Consider the following 20,625-nt stretch of genomic DNA (forward strand, 5'->3'; position numbering starts at 1 on the left):
CCGGGGTGAATTCCTCTGGAAAATGGTAGTTCCTGGGAAAAAAGAAAATAAAAAGAGAAGCCCACGCTCCTCTCCCATCTTCACCAAATTCCCGGCAGATTCTTTGGCCCAGCCAGAGTCAAGCTGGTCAAAAAGGGGTCCCCAGCGTCAACTTCCTGGGGTAATTTGGGTGGTGGGACGCGGCAGCGATTGCTCCAAAGAACCAACCAAGGTGACGATTTTGACAAAATAAGTTTATTTCACTTCGCTTCGTTTCTGCCGAAACCTCACATTTTTCTTTTTTTTTTTTTTTTTGGCTGAAAAAAAAAAAACCAAAATCCCCCAAAACCAACTGAAAATGCAAAGAACCGCATTGCTTCGCCCTCTCCTGGAGGCGACCGAAGGGGCTCTTTCAACCAGCTTGACTCCCCCACTGCTGGCTCCCGCCTGGGCCGCGGGGCTGGGGGAGCCACCACAGATCCCCAAAAAACCCTCCCTCTGCATCCCCCATCCCCGGCCACAACTCAGCCCCCCAAAACCGAGCCCTTGAGCCCCGCAAATTGGCCTCCCAAAACCGAGCCCTCTAGGAAACGCTCGCAGCTCTTAACGCCCGAGGTTTTTCTCAACCTTCTTGATTTCTGTTTTTTTTTCTTCTTCTTCTTTCCCATTTTAGTTTTTTTGTGTGTTTTGTTTTTTTTTTAAATTAATTTATTTATAGATATATTTAAAAAAAGCAATAGTCCTTTGGTCCCTAAACTCTAAGGAATGATATGACTCTGAAACAAGTAATCCTATGTCCCTGTGCCAGTGACAAGCAGGGGGAAGCGTGTGTCCCGCCGCCCTGCTCCATGGGATATATATATATATATACTTATTTATATATATCTTCTATAAGTCCAACATCCTTTGATCCTTTTTTTTTTTCCCGACGTGGGGAAAAAGAAAATCTTGCCCTTTTTCTTTTTTTCCAAACAAGCATCCTCCAGGTGAAGCGCCCGAGGCTGGTCCCGTCCCACCGGCTTTGGTTTAAAAATCCATTTGGAGCCTCTTTTCCTCGTTTCTCCTGGGAAATCGGTAGCAGCAAATGAGTGCTTTAAAAAAAACACAAAGGTAGATCGTATCCCGGCCGCCCGGGGCCGTCGTCCTTTCTCCCGGCGAGGGATTTGGTGAGTCCCGGCAATCGGCCAGCGGCGAATCTCAGCCCCAGGGCTGCATTGCTCTCCTCCTTCCTTGTCTTCCTCACTCTCTCGTTCCCGTTAAGTAACAAACAAGACCGGTTTGGGAAAAAAAATCAAAAAAGAAAAGAAAAGCTACGACCAGAATGGCTCTCTTCTTCGCCGTTTTTCTCCATCACCTCCTCCTCTTCTTTCTCCTCTTCCTCCTCCGGGATGTGTTGCAAAGAAAGAGAGTTACGGGTTTGGATACTGCACTTGGGGAAGGGGAAAGTCGTCAGACACCGCAGGACGCCCGACCTGCAAAACAACAAAGGGGCTGTTAGCCTGTGTCCTGAGGGATGGAGGGAAGGAAGGACAGAGAGAGGGATGGAGAGAGGGAGCCCACACACACACAGACGGTCCCAGGCACAGAGACACCCCACACACACACTCTCGAGGACATTTTTGGAGAAAACACGGCACCTGCGATGCTTTAGGTGAGCCAAGTCCCACCGCCAGGTCCCCCAGGGCATCGCAGAGGGTGCAGCACGGCCAAGCCCCCCTGTGTTCCCCCCCCCCGTACCTCTCCACAGGGCCAGGGTAAGCAGGGGTCAGTAGGGTCTGTTGGCATCTTTCGGCCGCTTTAGCTGGACTTTTAGCCTCTTCATGCCGATCTGGAAGCCGTTCATGGCCTGAATGGCTGCCTGAGCGCTTGTCGGATTGTCAAAACTGACGAAACCTGGGGGCGAGGGACGAGGTGACAGAGGAGTTTGTCACTGTAAACATCGCAGGTTGCCGCTTTGCTTCAGCTGAGGCGTTGAAATCCCATGGGATGCTCCTGCGGGCAGCCTCAGGTGGAGCCCCAGGTTGGGGGTGCTGGGAGAGGGGGATCGTGGGGTAACAGCATGGCCCCAGATTGCAGGGGACTGGGTGATGGGCTGATGGCATCTTTGGGGACACCAAGGTTTGCAGGGACATTGAGGTGACAGGGTCAGTGGGGACACCAGCATAAGAGGGTCCACAGGGACACTGGAGTGGTCTGCAGGGACACCAAGGTGATGGGGTCTGTGGGGACACCAGGATGGAATGTGCGGGCTCAAGGGACACCTGAGTGACAGGGTCTGCAGAGACAGCGAGGTGATGGGGCTTCCAAAGACACTGGGGCGACAGGGTCTACAGGGACACCAAGGTGAGCAGGTCTGTGGGGACACCAAGGTGACAGGGTCTGTAAGGACACCAAGGTCTGCACGTCTGTGGGGATACCAGGGTGACGGGGGTCTGTGGGGACACGAGAGTGATGAGGTCTGGGGACACCAGGGTGATGGGATTTGTGGAGCCACCAAAGTGACACAGGCTACAGGGACACTGCGGTGACAGGTCTGCAGGCGGCAGTGGTGCCACTTGGCCGCGTGAGCAGAGCAGACATGGCAGCGGCAAGTGGTGACCAGCCCTCCCTGGCAGGCACGCCAGCAGGTGCACGAGGCGGAGGACACAGGGGACAGCATAAGAGGGGACAGCAAGAGGGTACGTCCTTCTGTCCTGGGATGGTGCGGGACAAAAATCCCACCCTTTGGCCCCAGGACGGACAGACGCATTGCTCCAGCCATGGTGCGGCTTCGGTCACCCATCGGAGCTGCCCGAGCCAGACCCCTGACCTGGGGATGTCAGGGAGAGCCGGACCCCTGAGCTGGGAATGTTGGGGAGAGACGGACCCCTGAGCTGGGGACTGGGGAGAGCTGGACCCCCAAGCTGGGATATCAGGGAGAGACGGATCCCTGAGCTGGGACACCGGGGAGAGACAGACCTTCGAGCTGGGGACGCTGGGGAGAGCTGGACCCTCGAGATGAGACATTAGGAAGAGCCAGACCCCTGAGCTGGGACATCAGGGAGAGCCGGAGGCCTGAGCTGGAATGTCAGGGAGAGCTGGACCTCCAAGCTGGAGACCAGGGAGAGCTGGGATGTCGAGGAGAGCCAGATCCCTGAGCTGCGATATTGAGGAGAACTGGACCCCTGAGCTGGGGACTGGGGAGAGCTGGACCTCCAAGCTGGGACATCAGGGAGAGCTGCACACCAGGACTTACCAAAGCATTTACTCTGGTTGGTGGCACGGTCCACAAAGACTTTGGCAGAGATGACATTGCCGAAAGGCAAGAACATCTGTGTGAGCTCCGCGTCCCCGAACTCCTGGGGCAGGTGATAAATAAACAGGTTACAGCCTTCGGGACCTGGGTGACACACAAAGGACAGCCGCACATCAGCCACGAGGCAGAGGTCACCCCGGGGGGGGGAGCGAAAAGCCACCGGCCCCACGGCAGGGTGCCCCCCACAACCCCTCACCTTCTCGCTGCTGCTGCGGGATGATGGGTGCTTGCTGGGGAAAAGCTTGGCTGATGGGTGCGTAGGCGGTGGGATACGCTGCTGGAAGAGAGAAACGCGGAGCTGAGACCCCGGCACCCACCCCAGCCCCGGGAAGGGCTGGGGACAGGGATGTCCCCCGCTGCCACCCTCAATGGAGGTGCCTCTCCTGCCCTAGGGCTGCTGGCTCTGCCCTTCCCACCCCTGCCAGCATGGCCCCAGCCTCCCGGCACGCCAGGGATGCAGGAACGGCTCTCCCAGGAGGGACGTTGGTGGCAGCAGTAATACAGCCTCATGGTTGAGGAAAACCAGCACTTTTGGTTGAAAAAATGAACAATTTGGGGTCCAAAACTTGATTTTCTGTTGAAAATCTGAAAATCGCTGTTAGTGCTCCTAGTTAAATGGCTGCCGGGCTCGACATACTTCCACAGGATGCTTTGACTCCCTTCTCTCTGTGGCCCATCTCCTTGGCCATCAGATTCGGCCGTGCGATGAACATCCGAGGATTTTTGATGTCTTGGTGCCTCCATGGCCGTCTCTACCAGCAGGCTGGCGTGTTGGCAGGATCCAGCATGGAGCCAGCTCTCCATCACTGCCCAAACCTCGCCCCCTCTCCTAGGTACCGCCGCCAGCTCTCCCCCACGGAGTTATCTCAGACCCGTGGGCATTAAAACTCACTTTCCTCCATCCAAAATTTGCACGGAGGGCCTTGCCGGCAGCGCATCTGTGTTGCTGGGGACGAGGGGATGGTGCTCTGCATCAGTGTCACCCCCACCGCTGCCCCGGAGCTCCTGCCAGTGTACGGCACCCCATGCTCACCACATTAATCCGTGACCAAGCACGCTGCCCCAATCCTGTGGTTCAACCCCAAGGTGACGTTCACCCCCCAAAAATAAGGGTGAGGAGCAAAGAGGGGAGAGAGGGAAGAAGTGTAAAGCAAAGTTTGAGACCTGCATAGTGCTGCATGCCTGCGTAGGCTTGCTGGAGGGGATCTGCCACCGTGGGGCTTTGAGCTGGGAAGAGAAAAGAAGGGAGAAGGAAGAGAGAATAAGCAAGAGAAACCTGGGGATGAGCAGCTCCCACAGGAGAGAGCTCGCGGCTAAGCACCGCCGCAGAGGGGCAGAGCTGCTCCCTGCTCTTTCATTGAAGCCAAGAGCATCCATCCCCCTGCTTACAAAGGCAGCAATGCCACAGGAGGAGGGATTTCGATGGGGATCGGTGCACGGCTGGTTCATCCAGCGTGTTCCTGGAGTGGGGAGCACCCCCGGAGCCTGCCGCATGAGCCGAGCACATGTCCCCAGTCCCGAGGGAATGTGGCAGAGCCCCCCAGAAGTTCTGCAAGGAGGGTTACCTGGGTAGGGGTGGATGCCGTTGGTATAGATGGTCTCCGAGGCGGGCTGCCCGTTGGTCTGAGGCGGCAGCGGGCTGAAGCCGTTCACCCCGATCGGCGTGGCGATGCTGGGCACGGGCGCTGTGCTGATGCCAGGGGGGGTGCTCGTACCTGCAGGAGGGAGGTGTCAGCACCGGCAGCCCCCCCGAGGTTGCTGAGCAGGATGGGGAGCAAAGGGAGGGGGGTCATACCTGAAGAGGGAGTGAGGGGGGTGGCCACCAGCCCGCTGACGTTGAAGGCAGCCATTTGCTGCATCTGGGCGGCGGCGATGGCAGCCATGGGGTTCAGGCAGGTCCCCTGCGCAGCCGCCATCAGGGCTGCCTGCTGCTGCATGATCTTCAGGAAAGAAAGGGAGAAAAAGGGGAAAGTGAGTGAGTGGCAGAGAGAAGGGGGGAGCAGGGGAGGAAAAATTAGTATTCCTGCTTTGCACCCAGGCACGGAGGCTCACAGGGATAAATGCCACCCGCTGCCGGACCTGGGGACAGGAGGAGGTCTAGGTGACACTAAAAGAGGCGATACATGGGACCGCTGCACCCTACAGCCATGCCACCCTCACCTGGGGGGTGAAGCCTTCTGTTGTGCCCCTAAATGGGGATCCACCAACCCTGACGGGCATCCGCACCCACTGGCACTGGTACAAGCTCACGCAGGCTTTCACGGGCAAAACCAACCCCCCTCCACTCGCGGGGCTCCCCCAAAACCCCCAGGTCCCAGTCGGCGCCAGCTCCTACCGCTTGCGTATAGGCCCCGTAGGCGCCAAACTGGATGGTCATGGGGTTGAAGATGCCCAGCTGCCCTGCCATCTGATGCATCCGCCGCAGGGTCCTCTCCTTATCCGTGTCCGCAAACTTCACTACCAGGCTGGACGAGGCACCCTGAGACAGGGGGAAGAGGGGGCTGAACAGCAGGACCCCGGCAATGCCCCTGAAATGTCTCCCTGCTCCGGGGAGGGACCCACTGGCTCGCAGCAGCCACAGCATCCTCAGTCCCGGGGATGCTGCCCGGCTTGGCAGCAACAACCAGCAATCGATGTGAGGTTTAATTATAACCAGTTTTTTCTCCCTGGCAGCAGCTCCCTGACCTCTGTTTCCTTTTTCCCCTCCTTGTTCACAATTTTGACCTTCAACGTTAATTAAACAGCCCCTTTCTCCAGCGTGGAGGGAATTAGCCCTGCGTGCTCAGCCCCAGAGCTCAGCGCCCAGGCAAGGATGAACCTTGGGGTGATCTGGCCGACAAATTGCCGGTCTGTAGGATTTTGATCCAATTAGACAGAGGATCAAATTAGCTGGTGATTGGATTATGCAGGCAGCATGGGGTCGAACGGGGCAGGGCGAGAGCCTGGCACTTACCGGCATGGTTTGGCTGCCGTGCAGGCTGTTGATGGCAGCCTGAGCCTCGGTGTGGCTGCCGTATTTCACAAAGGCACAACCTAAGGGCAGAGAGGGGACACGAGAGAGGTTGGATGCAGCCGCTGCAGGAGCCAGTGCTGCCCAGCCAGCGGCTCCCACCCTCCATGGGTGCCGACAGCCCACAGAGCGCTCACCCGGCTTCCCCAAAGCCCACCTTTGCTGGCTCCATCAGGCCCTCGGAGGATGGTGCACTCCTCGATCTGGCCAAAGGGCTCAAAGAGGCGCCGGACGTCATCCTCGCTCTGTTGCTTCCCCAGCATACCCACAAAGAGCTTCCTGTCTTCTAAAAACAAAACCAAGCCCCTCAGAGAGCGGGATGCTACCCCGCCGTCCCACCCCCTCATCCCCGGTTTGCGAGTGGCACATGGAAGGGAAAGAGCCGGGTAACACCGGAGCCTGGGCAGAGAGCAATGCCGATCTGCCAGCCAATACACAGGGTTTATCACCCCCATCCTACAAAATGCTCAGGGTGGAAAAACCTCTCCTGCAGGGAAAATGCTGAGGGATGAAGCTGCGAAGAGCTGGCTCTTGCTTCAGGGACCAGAACTGTGGCTTTTCCTGGGGATGGAGGAGCTGGCTCCCCCCGCACTGATGCAGGATGCGGCTGGAAAACAAAGAGAGCCCGCAAAACAGTGGCGATTGCCTTTGTATGATTGACTCGCAGAATAACCCGCAGCCTCTGGCCGTGCCCAGGGGACATAAATAACCCAAACACGAGAGAAGGGAGAGTAAATAATGAGAATTTCATGATTATTACCAGCATCTGTCTTGCGCAGCCGCGCGCTCCCGCTGCGTGCTAATGGCATTTGACAAAGAAAATAAGGTGCCCTGTCAAGAGCGTTGCCGGAGAAATAAATAAATAATGGCAGGAGACGATTAATGCTCTGTCCGTTAAGGTACCAGGAAAATTAGTTAAGGGAATAGGGCTCTGTGTTGTCTAGTTAAACATAAACCATCTCCCGGCCAAGGCGGCCGAGGGGAGCTGGCTCGGTGGCCGAACATCGCCTCCTGGGCGAGGGGGCTAGAGCCAAGCGCCTGAGCTCGCCCATCGATTTTTAATCCTTCACCAATTACGCTCGGTAAGTGGGTAATTTATTTGCTGGGTCCCTCTGGGACGTGCCGGGACCAGCTTGCGGCATGTTTAATAACGTGCTTTGATTAGGGCGATATCAACCCCGGCTGTCCTGCCGAGGGCAGGCGGCCCTATGTGAGCATCCCACGTGTCCGAGCGTGCCTACGCGCCCAGAGCTTGCTCGCGGCATTGGGAACATCAGGGAGTTTTGATCCGATTCCTGCAATTTTGCCCAAATTATTGACTCAGCCTTGAAATGCTGTGGCCCCACGAGCTGCAAACCCCCATGGAGAACTGGGGTGGGGGGGCCCAGCAGTTTCTGTTTGAGAGGGGCTTGGGCCATGTGTGGCCAACTCCTGCACCCCGACTCTGCTGGGGTCCCCACAGGCATCTCTGGGCGGGCAATTAGGTTGTTTGATAGACGAAGGGGCTGTCGGGGAGCAGCTGGCTGGCGCTCTGCCCAGCACGATGTCAGGATGCTCACAGTATGACATCAGGATGTTCTTGGTATGACGTCAGGACGCTCTCGGCGTGACGTCAGGACGCTCCCCCCAGCTGGCCGGGCAGGGAGAGCCAAGATGGCATTTGCTCTGTGCTCAGTTTCGGACGTCACTGGCAAAGGCAGCTCCTTTTGCATGTTTCTCTGCAAACAAACCTCCCCGTGGCAGCCCCCACGATGCCACCGTGTGCCCCATCACCCCCCGGGCTGGCCCTCCGCCCCCCTGCCCGTGCGGGGCAGCCGGGGAAGGGGGGACCTACCTCCTCGGCCCTCGCTGTCAGCAGGTTTCACCTGGATGGGGCGGTTCATCTGCAACACACAAGGGGAGCGGGCGGTCAGTGGTGGTGCCATGCCCTCACCGAACCCTTTCCGCGGGGAATGGCAGGATTCGGCCCCAGCCTGGCGCAGGGGGACGGAGAGGGGAGCAGGGGAGGGACCTGCAAGAACAGAGCCAGGGCTCGGGGCCACACCGAACCAGGGATGCCGCGGGAGGAGGGCAATGCTACAGCCCTGGGGACGGGTACCCGGTGCCGCAGGCGCCCGCCGGGCTGCCGGTGCCAGCCTTGGCCGCCTGCCTGCTTTCCTCGACTGCAAAGGACTGCAGAGGCGGCGGCAGCACCCGGCCAGCCCCGGCCCCTCCAGCAGCACCAGCACCACTCTCCTTTTCCCGATTCTCACCCAATTTCGGCCTCCTCTTGCGCGTTGCCGCCGCGTGTACCCGCGAGCTTGACATGCGTGTGCAGAGGGACACGCTGGGATGGCGCACACATCCCTGGCCTGCTGCCCCACGGAGCCATTTCTCCTCCTCTCTCCCCCTCCTTTTTCCCCCCATTTAGCCGAAAAATGCTACAATTACGGCCGTTTCCAAGGCAACAAGCGTGCTTCCCCCGCGATGCTGCAGAGCCCGAGCCATGTGCTCGATGGGGTCGTCACGGCAACGGCAGGATGTCACGCATGACGGGGCGGCTATGCGCACACGTACACGGCTCAAGCACACGCAGGGACAGCCGCGCACACGTGTGCTGCTGTCGCACCCACGCGGGTGTGCACCCCCATCCTAGGGTTCTCCCTGTGCACCCCTGGAGGGGGTCCCCAAATTTAGGGGCTGGGTGGGGGCAGCACCACCCCCGTCCCCCACCCCCACCCCCCCCCGTGAGGAAGAGGATGGCTAAGGAAGAAGAGGAGGGAGGTTTCCACGGCAACCGCCTCGTCTCCAGGGAAACGCGGGGAGAAATGTCAGCACAGAGCCGAGGATGCTCCAGGGAGGGGACCAGGTCCCCAGGAGCCATGGAGTGGCACCGAGGGACACGGGGCCACCCAGCTGCCCTCGTGTCACTGGTCCCCCAGACATCCACCCCAACCCCAGCACCGGGGCAGGATCCAGCTCCCCCCAAACCCAGGAGGCTGTGATGGCACGAAGACCCATAGAACCTCCATCCCCCTGTCCCCCACATCCCTGCCACGGCCGGGAGGAGGGAACCCCATTTTTGGGGGGGGGCTGCCCCCCCTCCACCGACCCGCCAGTCCCATTTACCAGTGCGATGGCCTTTGATGGAATAAATTTCCCGTGCCCGCTGCTGTATGCTTAATGTAATAAACCCAGCGAGTATGATTTAGAATAACATTTACGGAGCCGCAGAGTGTCATTTTGATGTGTCTCCCGTCTCCGCTCGCCGGTTATTAAACTGTATTGATTCTCCGGGAGCGGCTGATGTTTATAAATGTCAGGCCTCAGGGACCAGCTAACCTACCCCAAGGCTGCCGCACCATGCCGGGGAGAAACCGCCCCGGCCTGTGGACACCCCCAGAAGTGGGTTTTGGCACCTCTGACATCACCCTGTGCCCACCCCGGGATGCTCAGTGCCCCCCTGTACCGGCTCCCATGGCACAGGTGGACGGCTTGGGCACCAAGACCTCCCCCTGCACCCGGGTGTCCGGCACCCACCTGCCTGTCTGTCCCCACAGCACCCCTGCACCGTACCCCTGTGCCCACCCAGTCACTCAGCCACCCGTCACTGCCCCACAGCCTTCCATCCATCCCCTGACACCCAAAAAACCACCCAGACATCTCCCCCTGCTCCTGACGTCCATCCGTCCACCCCCCAACACCAATCCGTCCATTCACCCACCCCTGACACCCACACAACCACCCACCCACCCATCTGCACCTAGGATTCACCCATCAATTCACCCATCCATCCCCCAACACCCATCCATCCCCATAACACCCATCCATCCACCCCCCAACCCCTACCCATCCCCATAGCACCCTTACACCAGCCCATCCATCCCCCATCTGCCTGGCACCCGCCTTTCCACCCCCTTAGCACCCATCCCTCCACCCCCACAGTACCCACACATCCATCCACCCATCACCCCGGTCCCACCCATGTCCCCCCCACCCATCCTTGCGCACCCCAAGGACACACTGACGTACCCAGGCCCACAGGAGACCCTGTCTGGAGTGTTCCAGCACCCACCAGTCCCGTCACTCGTGGGTGCCCCACAGAACCCCAGCTACAGCACCCCATGGCCAAACCACCAGTGTGGTACAGCCTGAAGGGGGTCACCACTGGCTGCTAAACCACCGCCTGACCCCTTGGGCACTGTCACCTGCTCAAAATCGGAGCCCCCCAACAACCTGGGCACCAGGGAGAGCCAGCCCATGGTGAACCCCTCCAGTGGGACCTGCCCCGTGGGAAAGGGTCACTTCTGGCCCTTTGGTGTCACCCTCCTCCTCCTTGCACCCGACAGCCAGAGGATCTGGCAGGCCACCACGCATCCCAATGAGCCGAGATGGAGGCGCCGGGTGACGCTGGAACAGCGGGTGCCCACGGGAGCCTGGTGCCCACGTCACCCCCGGGGTCCCCAGGCAGCCAACACACGGTGCAGGGAGACAGGCGCTCAGGTACAGGCAGCCATCCATCACGGGAACACCCTGCCAGAGCTCTGGGGGTGAACTCATAACAAGGGGACACAGCCAGCCTGGGGACAGTCACACCACCGCACAACCCCGCACAGGCACACGACCATTCTACACAATCCCCACGCACAACCACGCATCCCCTACAGCCGCACTCCCGCTCCCGCACACCTCAGAGCACAACCACAGACCCACATACAGCATCCTCCATGCACACCCACCCACCCACAGCTGCACGCTCGCCTCAGCAACCCCCCCGCACAACCGTACACCTACACAGCCACACGCTTGCACCCACGCATAACCGTACATCCATCCTAGCATGACTGCACACCCACATGCAGCCGCACACCCACCCCAACCCAGCCCTGTGTACACCCGCACACAACACCCCTACACCTGCCCACCCTGAGACCAGAGTCCTCATAAGCACCCACCCACCCACAGCCACACACCCACACAACACCCACAACACCCTCCCCACAGCTGTGGATTCGGCACAACCACGGGCACACGCCCCAGGGTGCACAGTCGGCACTGCCATCCATGCCAGGCAGGGACACGACGCCCCTTGCCTCGGTTTCCCCATTGTGGCAGCAGGACCCACGGAGGGACCCCCGGCAGTCTTCTGTGGACACCCGGACACCCGGTGCTGGACACCACCCCTGGATGGCCACGGCTCCCCCCCAGCAGCACCCACACCCCATTCCCACCACCACCCACGCACACCTGAGCCCTGCACACACCCGGCCAGCTCCCCCACTGGGCACCCACAATGTGGGAGCCCACGCAACACCCATCCGCACACACGCACTCTCTGCTCCCTGCTCGCACCCGGCGTGCGCGCACACGCACGTGCGCACACTTAAACACCCCCCCACCGCCACCCACCGGGCCCACATACGCCCACACGCCGTGCGTACAATCCCTGGGTGCAAAGACACCCTTCGCACCCGCTCACACACACAGCCGCTGACACGCTTGCACGCCGCCGATGTGCAACCGCTCCCCGCCAACACCTACTTGTGCACACCCCAGGGGCAAAACCTTACCCCTGCCAACGCGCGCACGCACCCTCGCACCGTCGGCGGGTGCAACGCCCCCCAGCACAGCCCCTCGCACACCTGCAACCACACGCACAGCACCAACACCCACACCCGAGCCCAGGGTGGAAAAATATACCCTCCAGCCAACACACAAACCCATCCCTGGCTGCAGATACACCCTCTTCACCAACACAGGCGTGCACAGGCTCCATCCCTGCCTGCAAATACACCCCGCTCACCCACACCCCACCGCCACACAGCAGCCCTGGGCGCAGATACACGCTCCCACCAACACCCACCCACACACGCAGCATCCCTGCGTGTAGATACACCCTCTTCGCCAACAACCCCCCCCCGCCAACACCCTCCCCATCCCTGGGTGCAGGTACACCCTCCTCGCCAACACACGCATGATCGCGACCCCCGTCCCGGGGTGGGGGGGCAAATACACTCTCATCGCCAACGACCGCCCCGCCAACGCGTGTACCCCATCCCTGGCTGCGGACCCACCCTCCCCACCGACACCCACGCGCACACGCCCCATCCCGGGGTGCAGATCCACCCTCCCCACCGACACCCCCCCCCTCCCATCCCCACCCCTGGGAGCAGATCCACCCTCCTCACCCACCCAGCCGCGCACTCACCCCGTCTCTGCGTGCAAACCCACCCTGCTCCCCCCGAGACCCCCCCCCGCCATCCCTGGGAGCAGATACACCCCCTCACCATCACACGCATCCCCCATCCCCGCATGCAGATAACCCCCCCGGGTGCAGACACCCCCCCTCCCCGGGTGCATGCACCCCCCACTCCGAAGCACCCCCACCCCGCGGGTGCGGATGCCTCAGGAGGCTCCCGGGCCGAGCCGAGCCGAGCCGAGCCGAGCCGAGCCGGCGGCAGACAAAGGCGGGGCCCTACCTCGATGCAGAGAATCTTGGACCCGGCGGGCACCCACAGCACGGGCGGCCGCGGCCCGGGCGCCGGCACCTGCGGCAGCTGCATGGCCCGGCCCGGCCCGGCCCGGCCCGGCCCGGCTCGGCTCGGCTCGGGTCGGCTCGGTTCGGGCCGGCCCGACCCGGCTCCACCCGAGGCGGCTCGGCTCGGTCCGGCCCGATTCGGCTCGGCTCGCGCAGCGGCGCGCGGGGAGGCGGGGCGGGGGGGAGGGGCGGCCGCAGCCCCGCTGAGCCGGGCCGAGCCGGGCCGGGCCGAGCCGAGGGGAGGGGCCACGGTGGGGACACGCCCCCTCCACCGCCTTGGACACGCCCCCGCGGCGCGCCGGGGGCGGGGCCTGGGCCCGGGGTTGGGGTAGGGGGGACCCCGAGGGGGCGCGGAGCGCGGGGGTGTGAGCGCAGGCACGGGGGTTGTGCACAGCCATAGGGGGGGTGCACCAGCACGGAGGAGGGTACCCAGCCATAGGAGGGGTGCACAAGCACGGGGGGATGTGCACGGGCAGGCGCGAGTGTGCAGAAGCAGAGAGGGGTGTGCCCACGGCTGTGCGCGCAGGCACGCAGGGGTGCGAGCGCAGGCACGGAGGGGTGTGCGCAAGCATCGAGGGGTGTGCACGGGCACGGAGGAGCGTGCACGGGCACGGAGGAGCGTGCACAAGCATCGAGGGGTGTGCACGGGCACGGAGGAGCGTGCACAGGCACGGAGGAGCGTGCACAAGCATCGAGGGGTGTGCACGGGCACGGAGGAGCGTGCACAAGCATCGAGGGGTGTGCACGGGCACGGAGGAGTGTGCACGGGCACGGAGGAGCGTGCACAAGCATCGAGGGGTGTGCACGGGCACGGAGGAGCGTGCACGGGCATGGAGGAGCGTGCACAAGCATCGAGGGGTGTGCACGGGCACGGAGGAGCATGCACAAGCATCGAGGGGTGTGCACGGGCACGGAGGAGTGTGCACGGGCACGGAGGAGCGTGCACAAGCATCGAGGGGTGTGCACGGGCACGGAGGAGCGTGCACGGGCATGGAGGAGCGTGCACAAGCATCGAGGGGTGTGCACTGGCATGGAGGAGCGTGCACAAGCATCGAGGGGTGTGCATGGGCACAGCCAGGTGAGCAGACGAAGGAGGCGTGAGCCCAGGCGCAAGGGTGTGCACATCACGCAGACGCCTGCCCGGATGCACACCCACGCACCACTACGTGCACACGCGCGCAGAGGGGCGCGCACAGGCATGTGCCCGCGCAGGGGTTCGTGCCCGCGTGCCCACATTCAAGCACGTGCTCAGGTGCGCGCTCCTGTGCTCGCCTCGTGCAGGGTGAGAAGCGAGCAGCTACAGCAGCCATAGATCTCGCACACGCGTGTGTGCACATACGTGCTCGCCTGTGTCCCACACCTCCTTTAGGCTGCCAAAGTGGGCTGTTAACTCTTAAACCTACCGATGCACAGCACCACCGGTGAGAGCGCGGCTCAGGAAGCCGCGAACCTCGTCCCCCTCCATCGGCTCCGCACACCCAAGGCAGGGATTGATATTCATGGGCCCCGGCGCTTTCCCCAGCCAACCAGCGGCCCTATTGATTTTTATTTAGGCGAATAATTAAATATTTATTTTCACTTTGTTAAGCTCGGGAGGTCGGAGCCCACAGAAAGCGCAACAGCATGCGGGCAGCAGGAAAATCAATGCCTCGGTTTGCGGCCGCTGGAAGCGGCTCCTGCGCCCACACCCCGGGAAGGTGTCACCGTCCCCTTCCCCAGCTCACCCCGACCCCCCTGGTGTCACTTACCCCCGGCAGCGTCTTCTGCTCGTGCAGGGCGCTCTGTGCCTTCAGGGCCGAGTCGCGGGCGCAGTAGGTGAGGAAGGCACAGCCTGCGGAGACGGGGAGATGGGGTCAGTGTCTGGCCCGGCACCACCGCAAAGGCCCGGGCACGCGGAGAGCTGGCAGTGCAGCTAATATGGTGCCGGGGTGTCACCCAGCAGCCCAGCACCCCGGCACCCTGGTACCCAGCACCCTGGCATCTGGCACCGTGGCATCCAGCAGCCCAGCGGCACCCTGGCACACTGACATCCAGCACTGCAGCACCCCTGCACCCAGCACCCCAGCACACTGGCACCCAGCACCCCGGCATCCTGGCACCGTGGCATCCAGCACCCTGGCACACTGGAACCCAGTACCCCAGCATCCTGGCATCGTGGCATCCAGCACCCCAGCACCCTGCCATCCTGGCATCCAGCACTCTGGCACCCTGGCATCCAGCACACCAGCACCCTGGCACCCTGGCACCCTGGCACGCTGGCATCCAGCATCCCGGTGTGCACCACCGCCAGCGGGGCCAGAGCTCAGCCCTGAAACAGGGTGGGAGATCTCAATACAGAAGAGATGGAGCACCAGGATGAAGGAAGAAGGAAGGCAAGAGCAGGCAGTGAGTCTGGCAGCACACGGGCAGTGGCGTTCCGGCCCCAGGCTCCAGGGAAAGCCGCAGCCAAAGCCCTCCAGGAAGCGGATCTCCAGGCGTCAAGGCCGCGCATCCCGGCTTGCCGCCACGCTTCTCCTGGTCCGGAGCATCCTCCTCGCGATGAGCCTCGCGTGGCGAAGGTGCTCCGGCTCCTCTGACATCGCGGCGCTTCGGGAATCGGGAATACGCCTGGGGCGAGGTTTTCCCACGCTGACTCACGCTGCTGAGCCACTCGCTCGCCTGGAGCTGGCAGTGACAAGCGAGCCCCGGGGACGGGGTCTGGTCCTCTCCCCTCCATCCCTCCCGTTCCTGCAGGAGCATCCCGGGTCCCTGTGCCGCCGCCACGCCGCTCCCTCCCCAAGGGCTCCCCCCCAATTTGCTGGGGTCACATCCAAAAGTGTCTGAAAGTGACATTAAAACAGCAGCAAAACAGTTTCCCTTCAACAAAGTAAATATTTAATGAATAAAATTGACATTGATGCATTTTTAATATTGGCACAATTAAATCCGCCAGCTGATTAAGTATTAATAACTCTTAATAAGTACAATCAGCGTGCCTGGGAGGAGAGGGAGCGCGGCAGCAGGGCGGGGGGATGCCGAGGGATGGGGTCCCTCGCGTGCTTCAGGGTGTTGGGGACATCTGCCCTCGCAGGGAGCAAGGAGAGATCCCCCCCGGTTAAATATTATCCCACTGCGGGTGGAAAGGGGAGGTCAGCGCAGTGGCTCGCGTCAGTCCCGGTGCCATTTCCAGTGTTTACCATCCGTAATCGTGTTGGCTTCCTCCTCCCTGCTCTTTTTTTCCCCCTTTTTTTCCCCCCTTTTCCCCTGCAGGAAACAATGTGGATGGTGGCCAGGCGTTCCAGAGAAGTTCGGAGGGCTGGAGAGGGAGCAATCCTGCTCCAGAGGCTCGCCAGGAGGAAGGATGCCGTTCAAATTAGAGGAGCGTCCGCAATTAAATGGCGCGTCTGGGCCACAGCAGTTGAAGCCCGCGTTGGAGGAAGCGCCGAGGGGGCTCAGCAAGGTGCAAATCCCATTGTTCAGGGAACACAAGCAGCTTCAGAGGCGCCTGGAGACATTTTGTAGGCCACGGTGCTGAGAACGATGGAGTCCAGGCAGCTGCCCCATGGCCAAAGGGCACCGATGCAGCCGCATCCACAAGCGCCTAGTTTCAGCTTCCCAGAAAGTCCTGGCGAAGCAGGCGCTGCCTGTGGCACAGGGGCTCAGCAACAGTGTGTGGAGGAGCATTGAGATCCCATCTGGGTGACACCCAGCATGCCCTGACCCTGCTCCGGCGGCACCAACCCCCAGCTCACGGGTGGGAGGTTCCATAAAGACCTTGGTGGTGCACGCGTGAGCCCCTCAGCATGCCGCTGTTGGGGGTGCCGGGTGCTCTGCACCCCGTGCCGGGATGCCAGCCAGGCCGGCAGTGAACCCGGTCCCACAGGTCACAGAGGCCTGGGACACAGCACAGGCAGGGGGCCGGGCAGATGGGTGCCCCCATCTGCGGTGGGTGCCTGTATCCCAGGTGGGTGCCTCCATCCCAGGGGTGCTCCAACTCCAGGGGTACCCAAAACTCAGGTGGATGCCCTGATGCCAAACAGGTGCCCCCAACCCAGGCAGGTGCCCTAAACACTATTGGGGTGCTCCCAGCCCTGGGATGCTCTGAGTCCAGGGGTGTCCCCAAGCCAGATGGCAGCTCCCAACCCCAGATAGACACCCTAACGCCATGTGGGTGCCCCCACCTCAGGCAGGTGTCCCCATGCCAGGGGTACCTCCACCTTAGACCGGTGCCTCTGCCTCAGGGGTACCCCAATCTTAAGGGGGCCACATACCAGGATGCCCCATACTGGGGTGTCCCTACCTTAGAGGTACCTTCGCCTCAGGGGTGGTGCCCCCACCGCAGGGGTGCCCCACACTGGAGGGACCATACCAGGGCGCCTCCACCTCAGGGATACCTTTACATCAGAGATGCTCCATATTGGGGTGCCCCATACGAGGGTACATCCACCTCAGGAGTACCCCGTACCAGGGAGCCCCACCTCAGGCATGCCTCCACCTCAGGGTGCTCCCCCTCAAGGGTGCCCCCATCTCAGGGGTACCTTCACCTCAGGGGTATCCCCGCCTCAGGGGTGGCCCGGTATGAAGCACCCCACCTTATGGGTACCTCCAGATCAAGGGTACATCCACCTCAGGGGTATCTCAACTCAGAGGTGCCCCATACTTGGGTGCCCCACCTCAGAGGTGACCCACCTCAGAGGTACCTCCATCTCAGGGCTACCTCACCTCAGGGGTACCCCCACCTCAAAGGTGCCCCGTACCAGGGTATGCCCACCTCAGGGGCACTTCCAGATCAAGGATGCCCCATCTCAGAGCGTCCCACCTGAGGGCTACCTCTACCTCGGGGCACTCCACCTCAGAGCGTCCCACCTCAGGGGTGCCTTCACCTCAGGGGTGCCCCATACTTGGGTTTCCTACCTCAGGGGTACCCCTACCTCAGGGCGCTCCACCTCAGGGATGCCTTCACCTGAGGGCTACCCCTACCTCGGGGCTCTCCACCTCAGGGCGTCCCACCTCAGGGGTGCCTTCACCTCAGGGGTGCCTTCACCTCAGGATGTCCCACCTCAGGGGTACCCCTACCTCGGGGCTCTCCACCTCAGGGCGCCCCACCTCAGGGGTGCCTTCACCTCAGGGGTGCCCCATACTTGGGTTTCCCGCCTCAGGGTCTTCCACCTCAGGGGTACCCCTACCTCAGGGCGCTCCACCTCAGGGATGCCTTCACCTGAGGGCTACCCCTACCTCGGAGCGCTCCACCTCAGGGCGTCCCACCTCAGGGGTGCCTTCACCTCAGGGGTGCCCCACCTCAGGGGTGCCTTCACCTCAGGGGTGCCCCATACTTGGGTTTCCCGCCTCAGGGTCTTCCACCTCAGGGGTACCCCTACCTCGGGGCGCTCCACCTCAGGGCGTCCCACCTCAGGGGTGCCTACACCTCAGGCTGCCCTACCTCAGGGGTGCCTCAGCTCAGGGCTGCCCCACACGCGGGTGCCCCACCTCAGGGCGTCCCACCTCAGGACGCCCCAACCCGGTTGCGCGCCGCCGGCAGGCGTGGAGCCCCCCCCCCGCCCCCATACCTTTGTGCATGCCGGTGAAGCGATCCTTGAGGACGGTGAGCTCGTAGATGCGGCCGAACTCCTCGAAAAGCGGCTTGAGGTCGCTCTCCTCCAGGTTACGCGGGATCTGCCCCACGAAGAGCTTGATGGCGTCGTGATCCTTCATGGCGATGGCGCCGGGCGGGCGGCTCAGCCCGTTCACCCGGCCGCTGTTCGCGGTGCTGAACGCCGCCCCCGCCTCCGCCGCCGCCGCCGCCGCCGCCGCCGCCGCCGCCGCCGCCGCCACGCCGCTGCCCGCCGCGGCCATGGCCCGCTCCGCCGCCGCCGCCGCCGCTGCGGGAGGCGCCCGCCGCCCCGCCCCGCCCCGCCCCGCCCCGCTCGGCGCCGCTTCGGCGCCGCTCGGAACCGTTCGGAACCGCTCGGCTCGGCCCGGGCCTCTCCGCTCGCAACCCCCCACCCCCCCCCTCCCCCTCCCCCTCCCCCTCCCCACCCGCGCGCGCGGCCGCCAGCGGGCTGGTGACGTCAGCCTGCTTGGCCCCGGCGAGACGCAAGGTATTAGCATAATGAGCCAGCGGCGGCCAATCAGGAGGGGAGGCTGGCAGCGGCGCGGGGTACCCCGGCTCCGCCCACTGCTGCCCCCTGCCGGGCTGTCCCCGAACCCCTTCGTCCCCATCAGCCTCCGGCCTCCGTCACGCCACGTACCCCACCCCCCCGTCGCCTCCTGTCACCCCCCGTCGTCACCCCCCCCGTCACCGTCACCCCCCCCCCCCGTCCCCGTCACCCCGAGGCGGGGCTGGCCAAGGCACTGAGCAGCCTCCTGCCTTCGCCCCCTGCGGCCCTCAGTAGGTTCCAGAGTGAACGCCCTGCTCTTCCCAGCCAGCCACCACCTTAGGGCAGGATTTACATAGGCAGAAAGGGCTCTAATTTTGCCACTTTGTTGCGTTTTTCGCCTCGATGGACCCCACGCCGCCCTGGTAGCCCCCTTGGGGCTGCCCCAGATGGGGGGGGGGGGGGGGGGAAGGAAGCGCCTCCCTCCTGCACCCCCTGCGCCACCCCGAAAAATCTGTAATTAGACCGAACGGTTTTAATACCTGGTGCTGTTTTTAATTAATTACTCCCAGAGCAGCAGCTAGGCTGGGGGTGCCCGGCTTCCCCAGCACACTGCCACACGCGTGCAGGTGTGTGCAAGCGTGTGTGAGCATGGGGGTGGGTGTGCAAGAGTGTGCAAGCGTGTGCACGTATGTTGCAAGCACGTGTGTGTGCGTGCGCAAGGCCGTGCAAGTCTGTGCACGCATGTGCATGTGTGTGCAAGTGTGCACACATGCATGCATGGTCAAGTGTGTGCAAGTCTGCGCGTGCAAGCGTGTGCGAGTGCGTGCAAGCACGTGCATGTGCTGCAAGTGTGTGTTCGTGGTTGCAAGAACGTGCGCATGCGTGCAAGAACATGCAAGAGAGTGCACGGGCACATGCAGCTTCATGCCCGTGTGACAGCGTGTGAGTGCTTGCACGCACCTGCGTGTGTGCGCGCGGGTGCGCAAGCACGTACAGGAGCGCATGTGTTTGCAAGCGTGCATGTGCACGTGTGTACACGCGTGTGCACGAGTGCACATGTTTGAAAGGACCCATACGCATGCGTGTGCAAGCATGTGCATGAGTGCACGTGTTTGCAAGCGTGCACGTACATGCACGCGCGTGCACACGCCCGCAAGCCCGCACGTGCAAGCATACGCAAACATACGCAAGCGTGTCGCAGTAAAACCCACTGGACAGGGACGGCGCCCAGGGTGGGCACCCACGGGTGGGTTTCGGAGGCACGGAGCGTAATCCTGCCGAAATCCGGGGGCTCAGCGGCTGTTCTTCACCGCCGCTTGGGTTTATTTTTAAACCCGTTGGCCCCGAGTGATTCACACGCTGCCTGTTCTCCTCTGCTCCCCGGCAAGTTTTACGCGACCAAAATAGATGTTCTGGAAGGAATGGGCTGCGCGGCGAGGCCGCGGCGGAGGAAAGCGGCGTGCCCCCTCCCCGCCGACACGAATCCCGGCCAAGATGATGGTTTGGGGGACGATGTTGGTGCAGACCCCCTCCCCCCCAGGGAAGCAGGGCCGTGGATACTAATCCCCTTCCTCCGTGGCCTCCGTGCCTGGCACCCCCTCGGAGCCCGAGGCGCTGCAGCCCGGCAGCGAACCACAGCGTCCGAGCTGTCCTTCCCCTGGTGCAGCTGCGGGCAGAGCCAGGCAGCAGTGGCCACGCAGAGGTGGAGCAGATGCCCGGGTCTAAAGCGCCAGAGGTCGCCCGCCTG

General features: G+C 62.5%; 1 protein-coding gene and 1 long non-coding RNA gene across 7 annotated transcripts; both read right to left on the reverse strand.

The window, feature by feature from the left end:
- Positions 1–272: 272 nt before the first annotated feature.
- On the reverse strand, positions 273–18,633 carry CELF6 (CUGBP Elav-like family member 6). 6 transcript variants are annotated; one of them, XM_049812651.1, is made up of 13 exons: positions 18,348–18,633; positions 14,550–14,632; positions 8,119–8,167; positions 6,442–6,570; positions 6,228–6,307; positions 5,610–5,753; positions 5,070–5,214; positions 4,840–4,989; positions 4,439–4,501; positions 3,471–3,551; positions 3,215–3,358; positions 1,717–1,872; positions 274–1,451 (listed from the first exon to the last, which is right to left on the reverse strand). In XM_049812651.1, the coding sequence occupies exons 1-12, from the start codon at positions 18,631–18,633 to the stop codon at positions 1,745–1,747; spliced, it is 1,482 nt and encodes a 493-aa protein (XP_049668608.1). In that variant the 3' UTR covers positions 274–1,451; positions 1,717–1,744. The 6 variants fall into 6 exon arrangements, with proteins under 6 accessions (XP_049668610.1, XP_049668608.1, XP_049668613.1 ...); XM_049812656.1 differs by having other exon boundaries at positions 6,442–6,567; positions 18,348–18,605; XM_049812652.1 differs by having other exon boundaries at positions 3,471–3,548; positions 18,348–18,593.
- LOC126043795 (uncharacterized) lies at positions 17,817–18,221 on the reverse strand. The gene is made up of 3 exons (XR_007507514.1): positions 18,079–18,221; positions 18,016–18,045; positions 17,817–17,856 (listed from the first exon to the last, which is right to left on the reverse strand). It is a non-coding gene; the product is annotated as an uncharacterized LOC126043795 (long non-coding RNA).
- Positions 18,634–20,625: the final 1,992 nt, after the last annotated feature.

This window comes from Accipiter gentilis, chromosome 10 (assembly GCF_929443795.1).
Source record: "Accipiter gentilis chromosome 10, bAccGen1.1, whole genome shotgun sequence".
Taxonomy (NCBI): domain Eukaryota; kingdom Metazoa; phylum Chordata; class Aves; order Accipitriformes; family Accipitridae; genus Astur; species Astur gentilis.